The 13966-nt window shown below is 48.3% G+C and overlaps 2 protein-coding genes across 2 annotated transcripts; one reads left to right on the top strand and one right to left on the bottom strand.

The window, feature by feature from the left end:
* The first annotated feature begins 7 nt into the window (after nt 1–7).
* Nucleotides 8–4362, top strand: LOC130379686 (calpain-1 catalytic subunit-like). The gene is made up of 10 exons (XM_056586673.1): nt 8–73; nt 177–213; nt 496–561; nt 794–851; nt 1028–1092; nt 1411–1479; nt 2737–2815; nt 2944–3060; nt 3579–3637; nt 3994–4362. The coding sequence occupies exons 5-10, from the start codon at nt 1075–1077 to the stop codon at nt 4015–4017; spliced, it is 366 nt and encodes a 121-aa protein (XP_056442648.1). The 5' UTR covers nt 8–73; nt 177–213; nt 496–561; nt 794–851; nt 1028–1074; the 3' UTR covers nt 4018–4362.
* On the bottom strand, nt 4303–13830 carry aars2 (alanyl-tRNA synthetase 2, mitochondrial (putative)). The gene is made up of 22 exons (XM_056586672.1): nt 13448–13830; nt 12784–12972; nt 12167–12312; nt 11856–12047; nt 11441–11585; nt 11042–11187; nt 10734–10842; nt 10615–10653; nt 9847–9967; nt 9249–9376; nt 8817–8955; nt 8143–8312; nt 7835–7948; nt 7328–7468; nt 7100–7237; nt 6640–6743; nt 6459–6567; nt 5873–6034; nt 5414–5524; nt 5152–5235; nt 4937–5050; nt 4303–4732 (listed from the first exon to the last, which is right to left on the bottom strand). Exons 1-22 carry the CDS (start codon nt 13643–13645, stop codon nt 4556–4558), a joined length of 2976 nt encoding a protein of 991 aa, XP_056442647.1. The 5' UTR covers nt 13646–13830; the 3' UTR covers nt 4303–4555.
* Between the last annotated feature and the right edge of the window lie 136 nt (nt 13831–13966).

Below are 13966 nucleotides of genomic sequence, written 5' to 3'. Positions count from 1 at the left end.
ACTCCACCTTCGAACCCAACCAGAACGGAGACTTCTGTGTCCGGGTGTTCTCGGAGAAGCAGGTCGAGTTCCAGTAGGTGTTGTTGGACAAAGTTAGACAAAGTATTCGTAAATCTCCTGTTTGTTATTGTTGATGAAGCGGAGAGGAGCTTAAAGTACACGTGTTTCTCCTGCAGAGAGCTGGACGACCCGGTGGAATGCAACGTGAAACAGGTGGGTGGGTGTTGGGGTGTGGGTTTCATTATTCACTACCGCGCAGATGAGACGATGGGGATATTACTGAATCTAGATTATTTTGTTCACTGATGCTTATGGAGTTGGTGGTGGTAGTTGTATTTAGACAAAGCATGGAGGAGTTTAAGAACTTCTGGTTCAAAGTAGTAGTCAATGGGGTAACCAGCCTTCTGTCGTCGGCTTCGACAAACGTCACAACGCACCTGGTGGTTGGCCTCAGATGTTGAGGGCTGACTATGAAGAATGATCTGTTTAATCCAGGTGGACATTGATGAAGATGATGTTGGAGAACGCTTCAGATCTCTGTTTGGACAACTAGCAGGAGAGGTGAGTGACACACACACACACACACACACACCACACACACACACACACACACACACACACACACACACACACACACACACACACACACACACACACACACACACACACACACACACACACACACACACACACACACACACACACACACACACACACACACACACACACAGAGAGAGACACGCACATACACAAACACGGTACGACGTGTGACCTTGGGTATCCTCTTGTGTAGGACAGCGAGATCTCTGCCTTTGAGCTGAAGAAAATCCTCAATAGAGTGGTGACCCAACGTAAGTTAACACTGTTTACTAACCCTAAGCCATCAGCAAAGTCTCTGTTCTGTCTAACCCCTACCTGTTCCTTAATGACCCATCTCTGTACTGTCTTACCCCTACCTGCTCCTTAATGACCTGTCTTTAGCTGTCTAACCCCTACCTGCTCCTTAATCACCTGTTGGTTGTTCAAGGTTCGGACATCAAGACCAGCGGCTTCAGTTTGGATACCTGTCGCAACATGGTCAACCTTCTAGACGTATCCTTCACCAACTATCTACAATCTTACCTCTGTTAGGACTCTTTGTTACTAGGTCAGGTCACTGGTTACCTGGGCTAGCTACTAGCTCGATGGTTTAGTTACTAGGTCAGGTTACTGGTTAACTGGGCTAGCTACTAGCTAGATGGTTTAGTTACTAGGTCAGGTTACTGGTTAACTGGGCTAGCTACTAGCTAGAGGGTTTAGTTACTAGGTCAGGCTACTGGTTAACTGGGCTAGTGACTAGCTGGTGGGTTTAGTTACTAGGTCTGCAGCAGGTTAGTTTTGTCGGTGTTGGTTTCCTAGATGTTTCTGCAGAAAGACGGCAGCGGTCGCCTTGGTCTGGTGGAGTTCAAGATTCTGTGGACCAAGATTGAGAACCTCCTGGTGAGTATCTGCTAGTATATTTTACCAGGATGCGTTTTGGTGTTGTGTTCTTTTGACTGGATGTTACCGAGAGGAGATGGCAGGATGGTATCATAGTTCTGCTGTTGGGCTCCAAGCTGATATGGTCAGGGTTCCATCCCCAATGTGTCCAGTCTACTTGTAGGAATCCTAGCACGAGATGCCCCCTTATATGGACCCACACCTGCTCCTTATTGAACTGTCTCTGTACTGTTTAACCCCCACATGCTCCTTAATGACCTCTCTGTACTGTCTAACCCAGTTCCTACCAGCTCCTCCAATGATGTATATCTGAATTCCCCTGGATGAAAGCTTCTGATAAATGACTTAATAGTGCATTAGGCAGGCCATCCGAGGGTGCTTAATGGTAGGGGGAAGTGTATTGATCGTTCAGGATTCACCTTGGCTGGGGTGCTAATGTATGGATGGAAGGATATTTGTATAGACTTGTGTGTGGTACAGTATATGGTTTTATGATAAAAGCATCTGCTTAAAGACTAAATGTAACTCGTCACAGAAGAATACTGGTCTGGGTGATCAACAAGAGTTATGGTTAACAACCAGAGTTATGGTTAACAACCATAACCATTTCTCCTGGTTTCACTTAAACATCTGTTACCAATATCATTTGGCAAAATGATATGGTCTGCCAATGAGCATTCATAATGTATATAGTGTTACACTGTTTAGGACTATATAAACAATATAACACTTTGGTCTCTTGGAACACAGATTATAATACTCTATCAATCCCTCTTTCGGTCTCACTCTATCACTATACCTCACTCTAATACTATACTCACTCTTGTACCATATCTCAGTCTAATACTATACTCACTCTTATACCATATCTCAGTCTAATACTATACTCACTCTTATACCATATCTCGGTCTAATACTAGACTCACTCTTATCCCTTATCTCAGTCTAATAATATACTGTTATACTATAGCCCAGTCTAATACTATACTCACTCTTATACTATAGCTCAGGCTAATACTATACTCACTCTTATAATAAAGCTCAGTCTAATAATATACTATATCTCTAATACTGTATCTCACTATGTCTTCTATATCATACTCTAATACTTTACAAGTCCAGACCTAAATCCATATCGGTCAGTACACAACATAAAGGTGAGTTTAGTACAAAATGTGTCGCCTCATAGAAGTGCCAGGGAGAAGGAGGTGGATACTAGATGTTAACCAGGTGTTAACTAGTTGTGGTGTATTGTAGAATATCTACCGGGAGAAGGACGTGGATAAGTCTGGCTGCATGAGCTCCACCGAGATGAGAATGGCGGTGGAAGAAGCAGGTAAGAAACACATCCGTCTGTCCCTTGTGTTTCACAAGGGATGGATCAGCATCCTTAAACCTGGGCTTGGCTACAGCGGCGATCCCTTAATTCTGACCTGATCCGCCTCTCCACCTGTGTCCCGGCAGGCTTCCGTCTGGACAACTCTCTGAACCAGATCCTGGTGGCTCGCTACAGTGATTCGGACCTCACCGTGGACTTTGATAACTTTGTGTCCTGCCTGGTTCGCCTGGAGAGCATGTTCAGTACGTATCGCCGCAGACAGAGGCTTCAGCAGTAGCCCCCTCAATCCTCGGGTGTCGCGTAACGCTGCGACGCTGTTGCAGAGCCCCATCAAGGACCGCCTTAGGCTGCCCTGCTTTAACCTCAGAAATACCTCATACTAAGAGCTATAGGAAGTAGACTTTATGACAAACGATAATTCGTTCTGCCACTTGTGTATGGACGGCATGTCCTTGCAAAAGGTCTTGATTGAGAAACTCATATCGCTAAACGGATCTTCTCATCGGTGGTAAGCTACCAGAGTTTTACTGCCACCCAACCATGGGTGGATTTTCCTGCACCAAATGTATAACAGCAATGCATTGTGGGTGATATTATTCACCTCCGGAGTGAGCATTCTCATTGACCTGCTCAGCCCCCGAGGGTCGACGTTCAGACCAATGGAACCACTCATGAAATGGCAGCTAGCACTTAGATCCAAGATGGCCGGTATGTAAATAAGGGACATGCATCCTCATGATCGAACTTCCTTTCCCCACAGAAACATTCAACGCCATTGAAAATGACGGCTCGGGAAATGTGGAACTGAATCTTATAGAGGTACATCAGATTATATCAATACTAGATAAATTGATCACGATCAATCCGTCTGTCTCACTCTCTATATCTCAGTCTAATACTATGCTCACTCTTAGGCCCAATCCCATTTCTACCCCTTACCCCTTCCCCCTTCCTCTTACCCCTCCCCCTTGTTTTGAAGGGGTAAGGGGAAGGGGGGAGGGGTAAGGGGTAGAAATGGGATTGGGCCTTATACTACATCTCAGTTTATTGCTATACTAACTCTTATTCTACATCTAATACTATATCTCACTGTCTACATCATACTCTTATACTATATGTTTCATACTATATCTCCCTATGTCTGTAAGTAATGTGAGTTGGGCTCCTCTCTCCAGTGGCTGAACCTGACTCTGGTCTGACGCGGTACTGCCCCCTGGTGGTCAAGAGTCACCCTGGTCGGACGTGGTACTGCCCCCTGGTGGTCAACAGTCACCCTGGTCGGACGTGGTACTACCCCCTGGTTGCCAACTGGCACCCTGCTGTCTAGTACGCAGGTCTTTCTCAGCAGCATAGCCGTCTGTATAATCAGACTTAGACATATTAACTAATATATACAGAACTTTAGTTAGAAGTGGTTGGATATAGAATCATGTATCGATTGGAATTTTACTTTGCAAACCAATGTGTCACACTTGATCCTGGATCCATTACAATTAAAAACTGTCGACACAAACGTGTTTTTATTTACAAAAAAATAACAATAAATGGTAAGCTGCAGGGTGGAGTAAACACAGTACTCCTTGACCTCAATGTCCCAAGAACCCAAAAGAACCCCTAGAAGACTGGTCGTACTTCAATAGCTCTGTGGAGGTGTGTCAAGAGTCTTCAGGTGGAGGTATGTCCAGGTGGAGGTGTGTCAAGAGTCTTCAGGTGGAGGTATGTTCAGGTTGAGCAGTGTTAAGAGTCTTTGGGTGGAGCGCTACGGTGTGCGTACTCCTCCGCCCACCTCAGCACCTCTGTGATGTCACCGCTGGTTCCCGTTCCCTTGGCGACCAGCTGCGACCCCCCGGAGGAGCCCCCAAGGTGTGAGCACACGGCCGCGGCCCAATCACACGCTGCCACCGCCAAGTAGCCCTGTCACAATAAAAGCCTTTTCAATCGATACTAAAGACAGGAATATAACGTGACGCGTTTATCGTGATACGCATTGTAGCGTGACCCATGCATCGTTTAGTATTAATATATAGTTTTTCTATATTATACACAAGGGTTCCTGATATAGTTTATACATTTATGGTTTATATGATAACTGGTGACATGGATCACGTGGTTCCTCACCTTGGGAACCTGGCAGGCACACAGGACCTTCCCAGAGCTCTGCTGGTGGGACAGCAGCATGACCAGACTGTCGGGGCGCCTGGAGCTCACCTGGTTCACCGTCTTCATCAGCACCTACAACACACAGAACATAATCCTAGTACTACTGCTGCCTACATAAACTACCTGACCTGTTGCACCGTCTTTAGAGGTGTGAGGGGAGTGAAGCTACTCACAGACAGACTGTCAGCCTCTACTCGCTCCACCAGCACCGTCTGCTCCCCCTTCTGCTGCAGCAGCCCCTCGGCCCGCACTGCTGCCTGGACGACAAGCAACACTTAGAACCACCAACGCCTCAATCACCTTCCCCTCCAACACCAATCTACCAGGAGGCCCACAGTGGAGCTCCACCAGGAGGCCCAGTGCGGAGCTCCACCAGGAGGCCCAGTGCGGAGCTCCACCGGGAGGCCCAGTGCGGAGCTCCACCAGGAAACTCACCTCTTGGCTCTCCACCTTCCTGAGGGCCGTGTTGGTGGTTCTCTGGAGGCTGCGGAGTTGAGCCTGCAGTTCCCTCCTCTGCCACTGGGGGACAGGGGTGGAGTCCACAGCCTGGCGGGTATTATTCAGGTAGAGGTTAGACAGATACGGGTTAATCAGGTAAGACTAGAGAAATAGGGTTAAACATGTTTTGACAGGAGGGAGACAGGTTGGGTTTGACAGATAGTGGTTAGACAGACAGGTAGTGTTGAGACTGACAGGTATTGGTTAGAGAGGTAGGGATTAGACGGGTAGTGGTTAGACAGATGGGGAAAAGACAGACAGGTAGAGCTGGACAGGTAAGGTTTAGACAGGCGTGGGTTAATCAGGTAGGGCTGGACGGGTAGGGGTTAGAAAGACAGGTAGTGGTTAGACAGACAGGGGTAGATAGGTAGGGCTAGATAGGAAGTGATGTCATACATCGGTCAGTAGTCCGACCTCCTTGGCGAGGCGCTGGGCGTCATTGCGACGGGAAGTGGAAGAGGAGGAGGAGGAGGAGGAGGAGGAGGAGGAGGAGAAGGAGGCCGTCCTGGTGACGAGGGACGCTACAGCCTGAGCCAGGACCTGGCCAGCGTCCCGGGCCTGGAGAACATAGGAAGTAAACAGGAAGTGAACCTCCTAACAACCAGGCAGTTGGCAGCTTTATTTATCTCAACATGGGCGTCCAGGCACTCTGCCAAATGTGGGGCTCTCACGGCATAGCAACGGAAAGGCAGCAATTAGAACTCTTTGTTCCCATCCATAACAATTACAACACGCGCCACCCAGGCACATAACATAAAAGATGATGGGCTCTGGGCCCAAAGTTTCAGTACTTGTTTGGCTTTTAGAAGGTACAGTACATCTGTTTAGTTCCTTAAAGGTACAGTACCTGTTTGGTTCCTTAAAGGTACAGTACCTGTTTGGTTCATTAAAGGTACAGTGCCTGTTTGGTTTCTTAAAGGTACAGTACCTGTTTGGTTTCTTAAAGGTACAGTACCTGTTTGGTTCCTTAAAGGTACAGTACCTGTTTGGCTGGTTCCCCGGTAAGTGCCACGACTCTGCTGACGCCCTTCATCATCTGGCGCTCTGAGACCACCACCAGGTCCTCGATCGCCCCGGTCCGCAGCAGGTGTCTACAGAAGGTCACAATCAATTACTGGTATACTCTCCATCATCGGCTTAGTTACCGTGGTGATGAGACTCACGTTCCACAGCATAGCTCCACAGAGTGGTGTCCTTCTGTGTGGCCGTCCAGAAGCTCTGCGACCGGCACCCCCACCGACACCACCCGCACTGGGTCGGGATACACCTGGATACACAGACCGCCTCCTTAAGCACACAGAACACCCTCACATCCAGACCACACCCCCTCAAACACAGACCACACCCCCTCAAACACAGACCACATCCCTCACATCCAAACCACCCCCCCTCACATCCAGACCACCCCCTCACATCCAGACCACACCCCCTCACATCCAGACCACCCCCCCTCACATCCAGACCACCCCCCCTCAAACACAGACCACACCCCCTCACATCCAGACAACCCCCCTCAAACACAGACCACACCCCCTCACATCCAGACGACATGCCCTCAAACACAGACAGCCCCCCCTTCACAGATCACACCCAATCACATCCAGACGCTTATCGAACTCCAACCTCGTCCACGGTCCGGAGGCCAGGGATGGTCCTGGCGTTCCTCAGGGGAACCTCTCGAGAATAGACCTCCTGGTCGGCCACAATCGCCTCCTCCACCAGCCGCTGCACCTCCTGCAGCTGAGTGGTGCTCAGGGAACCCTGCAACACACAGGGCTCCTGCGTTAGCCAGCCCGCCCAGCCTGCTGTGGGTCCCCCCTCCCCTGGCACTGTTTGGGCTCCTCACTTCACCTTGATGCTGAAGTCGAAGCGCAGGCGCTTGGGGCCCACGTGAGAGCCCCTCTGCTGCGTGTTGGGCCCCAGGACGGAGCGCAGGGCCCAGCTGAGGAGGTGGGTCGCCGTGTGCTTCGCCATGCAGGACAGCCTCTGGGCCTGGAGCAGGGCAGAGGGGGATGGAAGGGGACAGGTAGATATAGGTTGGTGAAACTTCTAGACATTTAGGTCCTAGAGAAGTGTAACTTGTAGTTCTAGGGCGGTGTAACCTGGAGTTATCGGGGAGGAATCTTGTCGTTCTTGGGGTGGGGTATCTTGTAGTTCTATGGTGGGGTAACTTGTAGTTCTAGGGTGGTGTTACTTGTTGTTCTAGGGAGGGGTAACTTGTAGTTCTAGGGCGGTGTTACTTGTACTTCTAGTTTGGTTTAACTTGTAGTTTTAGGGCAGTGTAACTGGTAGTTCTAGGGTGGTAATGGTGTCTTTCTATAAATTGGAAGGTACTCTATACTGTGTGACTCCTCCTACCTGGTCCAGGTGGAGGTGGAGCAGGTCTCCAACCTTCAGTGCGTATGCAGCTGGAACCAGGTGGAGAACATAGCCACCGGCCACGGCCACTTCCTCTACCGGGTACAGCACATCCTGTGGAGAGACGGCCAATCAGAATCACAGCTCAACAGCTCACACATCACAGCGGCTATAGTGTATAGGTTGCGGCTTGTTTGCTAGGTTACGGTTGCTAGCGTTACGGCAGGCTGTTCTGCCTGGTCAGTTGTGCTGTGTTGCGGATAGTTTGCTAGGTTACGGTTGCTAGGGGTACAGTGGGCTGTACTGACCGGTGAGTCGTGCCTGGAGAGGTAGCCCTGGTCATGTGACTGTCCACCCTGCTCGGCGTAGAAACTGGTCCGGTCCAATAGGACCAGGCAGCGCTGCCCAGGCGCCACCTCCGACACCTGCTGCTGACCGACGAACAGCGCCTTCACCGCCGCAGTGCATTCTGGGAAAACTAACAGCACAGAGCCAGGTTAAAAGAAAAGTACGGTGAGTATTAGTGCATTACATCCAGTAGTAGCAGTATAGATGTACAGTATGTACTTATTGTCACTGCTATCATAGCTTTAATTTGGTAGAAATAAATAAACATATAAGATCATGGATATGAGCCTCCTCTGTTCACTACAAAGATCACTATCGCAGTCGGCTCAGACTCAAACCAACGCCTTAGTATTCTGCTGAACTAGGTTTGAACAGAGAATGGTTCTGGTTCTGTACTATGGTTCTGGTACTAGGATGTCTGGTATAACAAAGGTTCAGTGGCCCTTGGCTGCATCTCCTCCCCTCTATCTCCCATATATTCCTGTCTATCCCACTCCATCATGAAGCATAAAAATGCAAAAAAAACGAAGACAAAGGTTGAACAATGGTTCAGTACTATGGTTCTGGTACTTGGTGGACTGGTGGAATAATGGTTTTGGTACTAGGTGGACGGGTGGAGTAATGGTTCAGGTACCATATCGGCCGTTGTGCAGGTTGTACTGGTACTTTGGACTCTGGTCGGTGTGTTTGATTCCCTGCTGCTTGAGCGACGCCAGGGTGTGGACGTCCAGATGGGTCTCACTTTCTGACGCCACGGCTGGTTCTGAGCCACGCTAGAGAGAGAGAGAGAGAGAGAGAGAGTGAGAGTGAGTGAGAGAGAGTCAACAGCCATGATCATTATTATAAAGTTGGGGTGACCTTGAATCTTGAACGATTCAAATCTTTGATAGAAAATACATTAAGTAGTCTGGGAAACCACGATGATAAGCCAATGATTATTTATAATATAAAGAAATATATCCTATATGATTCAACGATCAGACGACTAAGGGTCTGGCATAACGAATCGGATTTGACTTTGCTCAACCATAGTCACAGACACCCAATTATAGAGAGGTGGGATCACCTTGTGGTTTCTGGCCAGCAGCTGGTCCAGCAGAACCTGGTCCACCTGCAGCCCCCTCTCCTCCAGGATGAGCTGCAGCAGGTCCAGGGGGAAGCCCAGGTTCCTATGCAGAGACCAGGCCACCGGGGCTGCCATCAGAGGGAGGTTAGAGCTGCCTGGCTCTGGATGACTGGTTTGATTAATCCTGGCTAGGTCTTGACGGCTGGTCATATTAATACTGTCTAGGTCTGCATAGCTGGTCGTATTAATACTGTCCAGGTCTGGATGACTGGTTCTGTTAATCCTGTCTAGGTCTGGATGACTGGTTGTATTAATACTGTCTAGGTCTGGATGACTGGTTCTATTAATCCTGTCTTGATCTGGATGACTGGTTCTATTATTCCTGTCTAGGTCTGGATGCCATCGTTCTATTAATACTGTTCTGGATGACTGGTTATATTAATCCTTTCGAGGACTGGGTGACTGGTAATAATGTCTAGGTCTGAGTGACTGGTTCTGGTAATATTGTCTCTGACTGGGTTCTATACTGTCTCGCTCTGGATGACGGGTTCTTGTAATACTGTCAAGGTGACTGCTAGGGAACGGTTTGATACCTCACCTGGGAACAGGGGATGGCTGTTGTGGTTGCTAGGTAACGGTGCGGTCTTGTTGATGATCCTGACTCCCTGCTGCAGAGAGCTCAAGAACTGGTCCTCATTATCGTCAATGATTGACACGATCTGGGAGCACAGTACATCGACTGTCACATCGTAGAATATACAGCCATATACAGTGTGTGTGTGTATATATATATATATATATATATATATATATATATATATATATATATATATATATATATATATATATATATATATATATATATATTAGGGCTTTGACTTTTGCCCAAAAATCATGTTCGAAGTTTGTTTGTTTATTAATATTCTAATACATTCTAATATTTAATAATAATATTTTGAACTTTAAATGCCTTCAGTAAGGCCTGGATTGGGCTTTGTGAGGTTTGTTTACCGCGTTGCTATGGTTACCGGTCTTGCGTGTTCCAACGGTTTATTAGGTTTCTAATAAATCGCTGTCTAATCAATACTTCATTCACTGCCTCTTCCGTGGTCATTACAATATTATGAATAGACTGCGTCGGGTTCTCCGACGTCTCTCCCTCTTGGTCTGCCCATAACAGGTTCGAATATTAAGGGCTGCCTAATATTCGTTCGAATTTTGATTTATTTTTTGATATTCGAATTGTTTTAGAATAACGAAGTTTGGAGTCAAAGCCCTAATATATATATATATATATATATATGCACACAAAAAGTAAATGTACAGGTATATATAATAAACTGTATATAACTGTAGTTCTTGTTACCTGTTCCTGGTGTCTGTGAAGCTCTGGGTAGGCATCACCCTGACAACACATAACCAACAAATAAGGGCGAGTGACAGACGGACAGACAGGCAGACAGACAGGCAGACAGACAGACTCACCAGCACCTGGACCACGGTGGGCACCAGGCTCCCCAGAGCTCCCTGGGGAGCCTGGAGGACCTCGGTGGAGAACCGGACCGCTCGCCTCAGAATCCTCCTCAAAACAAGCCTGACACACACACACACACACACACACACACACACACACACACACACACACACACACACACACACACACACACACACACACACACACACACACACACACACACACACACACACACACACACACACACAGTTGAAGCCGTCTCTTCAGTGAACCAGGCTTTGAGTCTCCAGTGTAAACGGTAGCTGGAGGAGGGACTCACTCGGGTCCCGACATGCCGGGGGAGACTCCGTCGGCGATGCAAACGGCGAGGGTGCGGACGTGGTCGGCGACCACGCGGTACGCCATGTCCACGCGGCCCTCCAACCCCGGGGCCACGCGGCCTCCGTACGGCCCGCAGCGCGACACCTGCCCACACACACATTCTAACTCAACGTGTGGTCCTCCTTAACCAGAGCACCATCACCATGGTAGCAGGTGATGTCTGAGCTGGTGGATGATGTGGTCACCACGGTAACCGGTGATGTCTGAGCTGGTGGATGATGTGGTCACCATGGTAACAGGGGATGTCTGAGCTGGTGGATGATGTGGTCACCATGGTAACAGGGGATGTCTGAGCTGGCGGATGATGTGGTCTCCATGGTAACAGGGGATGTCTGACCTGGTGGATGTGGTCCAGCAGGGGGCTGAAGAGGTCGGTGTCGTAGTTGGAGCGCTTGTCCTGCAGCACGGCTAGCAGGCGCTCCAGACCCAGGCCAGTGTCCACGCTCTGCTGGGGGAGGGGCCGCAAGCTGCCGTCCGCCTCCCTGCCACGGACCCAACACAAGGAGACCATCACCTCAACATGGACTCAGGATGCTCTCGTGGACGGCTTCACCAATACGTTTGTCTGCTCTGGCTGTGTATCCTTTAACCATTTGTACTTTTAGTTTGCGTTTCACTTTTAAATGAGTAGATGATTCCCTGAGTTATCCATTCGGTGTGTTCTAGTTCTACCTGTTGCACTTCATGTAGACCAGGTGCTATGGGGTTCTTCCTGTTGCACTTCATGTAGACCAGGTTCAATGGGGTTCTACCTGTTGTACTGCATGAACACCAGGTTCCAGAGCTCCACCACCTCGGGGCTGCCTGTGTTGACCAGAGGGCTGGCGTCTCGGCCCCCCAGGTGGTCGTAGTGGATCTCCGAGCAGGGGCCGCAGGGCCCCGTGTCCCCCATCTCCCAGAAGTTCTCCTGCAGACCGAACGGGAGAATGCGATCCTTTTGCACCCTGCACACACACACACACACACACAACATTACTATACATCATATACATGTTACGTATATTTAATATAGAATATATTATTAATGACGTGTTCTCTGTTATAAAATATTTTCTATGCTAACCCAATGTCCAGCCAGATGTGTCGTGTCTCTTCGTCCGCAGGCAGTCCACTCGCTGCGTCTCCAGAGAAGTAGGAAACGTAGAGGCGGTCTGGAGACATACCATAATGCTCGGTGAGCAGACTCCAGGCCATGGCACATGCCTCCTCCTGCACACAGGATGTGACATCACTTCTAGCTGTGGAGGTTACGTTGAGCGGTACGGCTGTGTTTCAAAGGTTTGCCTGCAGCAGTGCTGCCAGCCTTTCTCCCTGAAGGCCCCACTACTCATCAGGGCTGGACGAGTTGGGGAAATAACCGAATTGTGATATTTCGACCAATATTACGATTGCGATTAAGGATACGTTTTTTTTCTTTTTAAAGTTCCTTATGTTCTGTATTATTCCCTAAACAAGCAATAAATAATTTAAAGTCTGACCAACACAAAACTGGAAGCAGAGTGCATGACAGTCTGTCATGTCCTGGTAAGATTTAGTTCAGGTTATTTACTTAGTATAGTTTCTTTCTATGACACCGGGCATGTTTACGCCATGGTGCTTCTTCTTCAGAAGCCCAGGGCGGCCTCTGCTCCAGTATCCCGGTTGGTGCCAAGTTTAATAGTTTTCTAGCTAGGGTCTCACCTTAAAGTAGTCGCCGAAGGACCAGCTCCCCATCATCTCGAAGAAGGTGTGGTGGTAGATGTCCCGCCCCACGTCGTCCAGGTCGTTGTGCTTCCCGCCGGCCCGGACACACTTCTGACTGTTGACCACCCGCCGGTAGCGGGCCATCTCACTGCGAGGGTCCACGGTCCCCAGCAGGATAGGCTTGAACTAAACAGCACAGTCAGATTACAACAAGGCTGCAAGTTGCAACCAAAAATATTGTGCATGAACTCCTTTATTCTGATCAATCAATTCAATATTTGTCAATACAATGTCATAACTAATACCAAATACCCATCACAAGTTAAAGTGATGTCTTAATCCAGCTGCCTTTATTTGACAAGCAGCCAAGAAGTATTGGTATTCATTTAATAATAATCCATGAAACAAATATTTGAATCATTGAATCATTAGGCAGCAAATGTTTTGCATGAGTACTTGATAAATTACCTCACCGATTATTATGTATTATCAACACTTGATCAATGGACAACTCGATTTATCAGCTAATAGTGGCATTCTCAAATTACTTGTTTAGACTTCAACTATCACTCAACTTCTCCATTCATAATATGTATGACAACATTGCCCTTCCAGGCAGGATGACAGCACCAGGCTCGGTCGACAGGTATGAGAAGCTCACCTGGTTCATCCCGGCGTTAACGAACAGGAGGCTGGGGTCCCCCCGCGGTCGGACGGGGGACGAGGGGACATACAGATGTTGGTGTTTCTGTTCAAAAAAATCTATAAATGTCTGGCGAACATTTTTAGAGGAGAACTTCGTGGAGTATGACCTCCTTAGATGTCCTCCCAGACCTTTCATATGCACTAAAATGTTCATCTTTCTGTCTCCCGATGAAGCGAATAAACAGCAGCGGGGATTTCAGCTGTACGGACAGTCTGTCATGTCCCTTGTAAGATTTAGTTCAGGTTATTTACTTATTTCAGTTTAATAATGTGATACCGGGCATGTTTACGCCATGGTGCTTCTTCTTCAGAAGCCCAGGGCGGCCTCTACACCAGTAGCTCGGTTGCTGCTGCCCTCTTCAGGCCAACCTGTATTATTACATACATATAATGGTGCCTCATCTTTCATCTCATCTTGCGGTCGGTCTGTGGAGTTATCAATTGCGTAATGAACAGTATTAACCTTGCAAAGTAA

This window comes from Gadus chalcogrammus, chromosome 3 (genome assembly GCF_026213295.1).
Source record: "Gadus chalcogrammus isolate NIFS_2021 chromosome 3, NIFS_Gcha_1.0, whole genome shotgun sequence".
Taxonomy (NCBI): Eukaryota; Metazoa; Chordata; class Actinopteri; order Gadiformes; family Gadidae; genus Gadus; species Gadus chalcogrammus.
The sequence above is the reverse complement of the archived record's forward strand: the minus strand, read 5'-3'. Positions and strand labels throughout refer to the sequence as shown.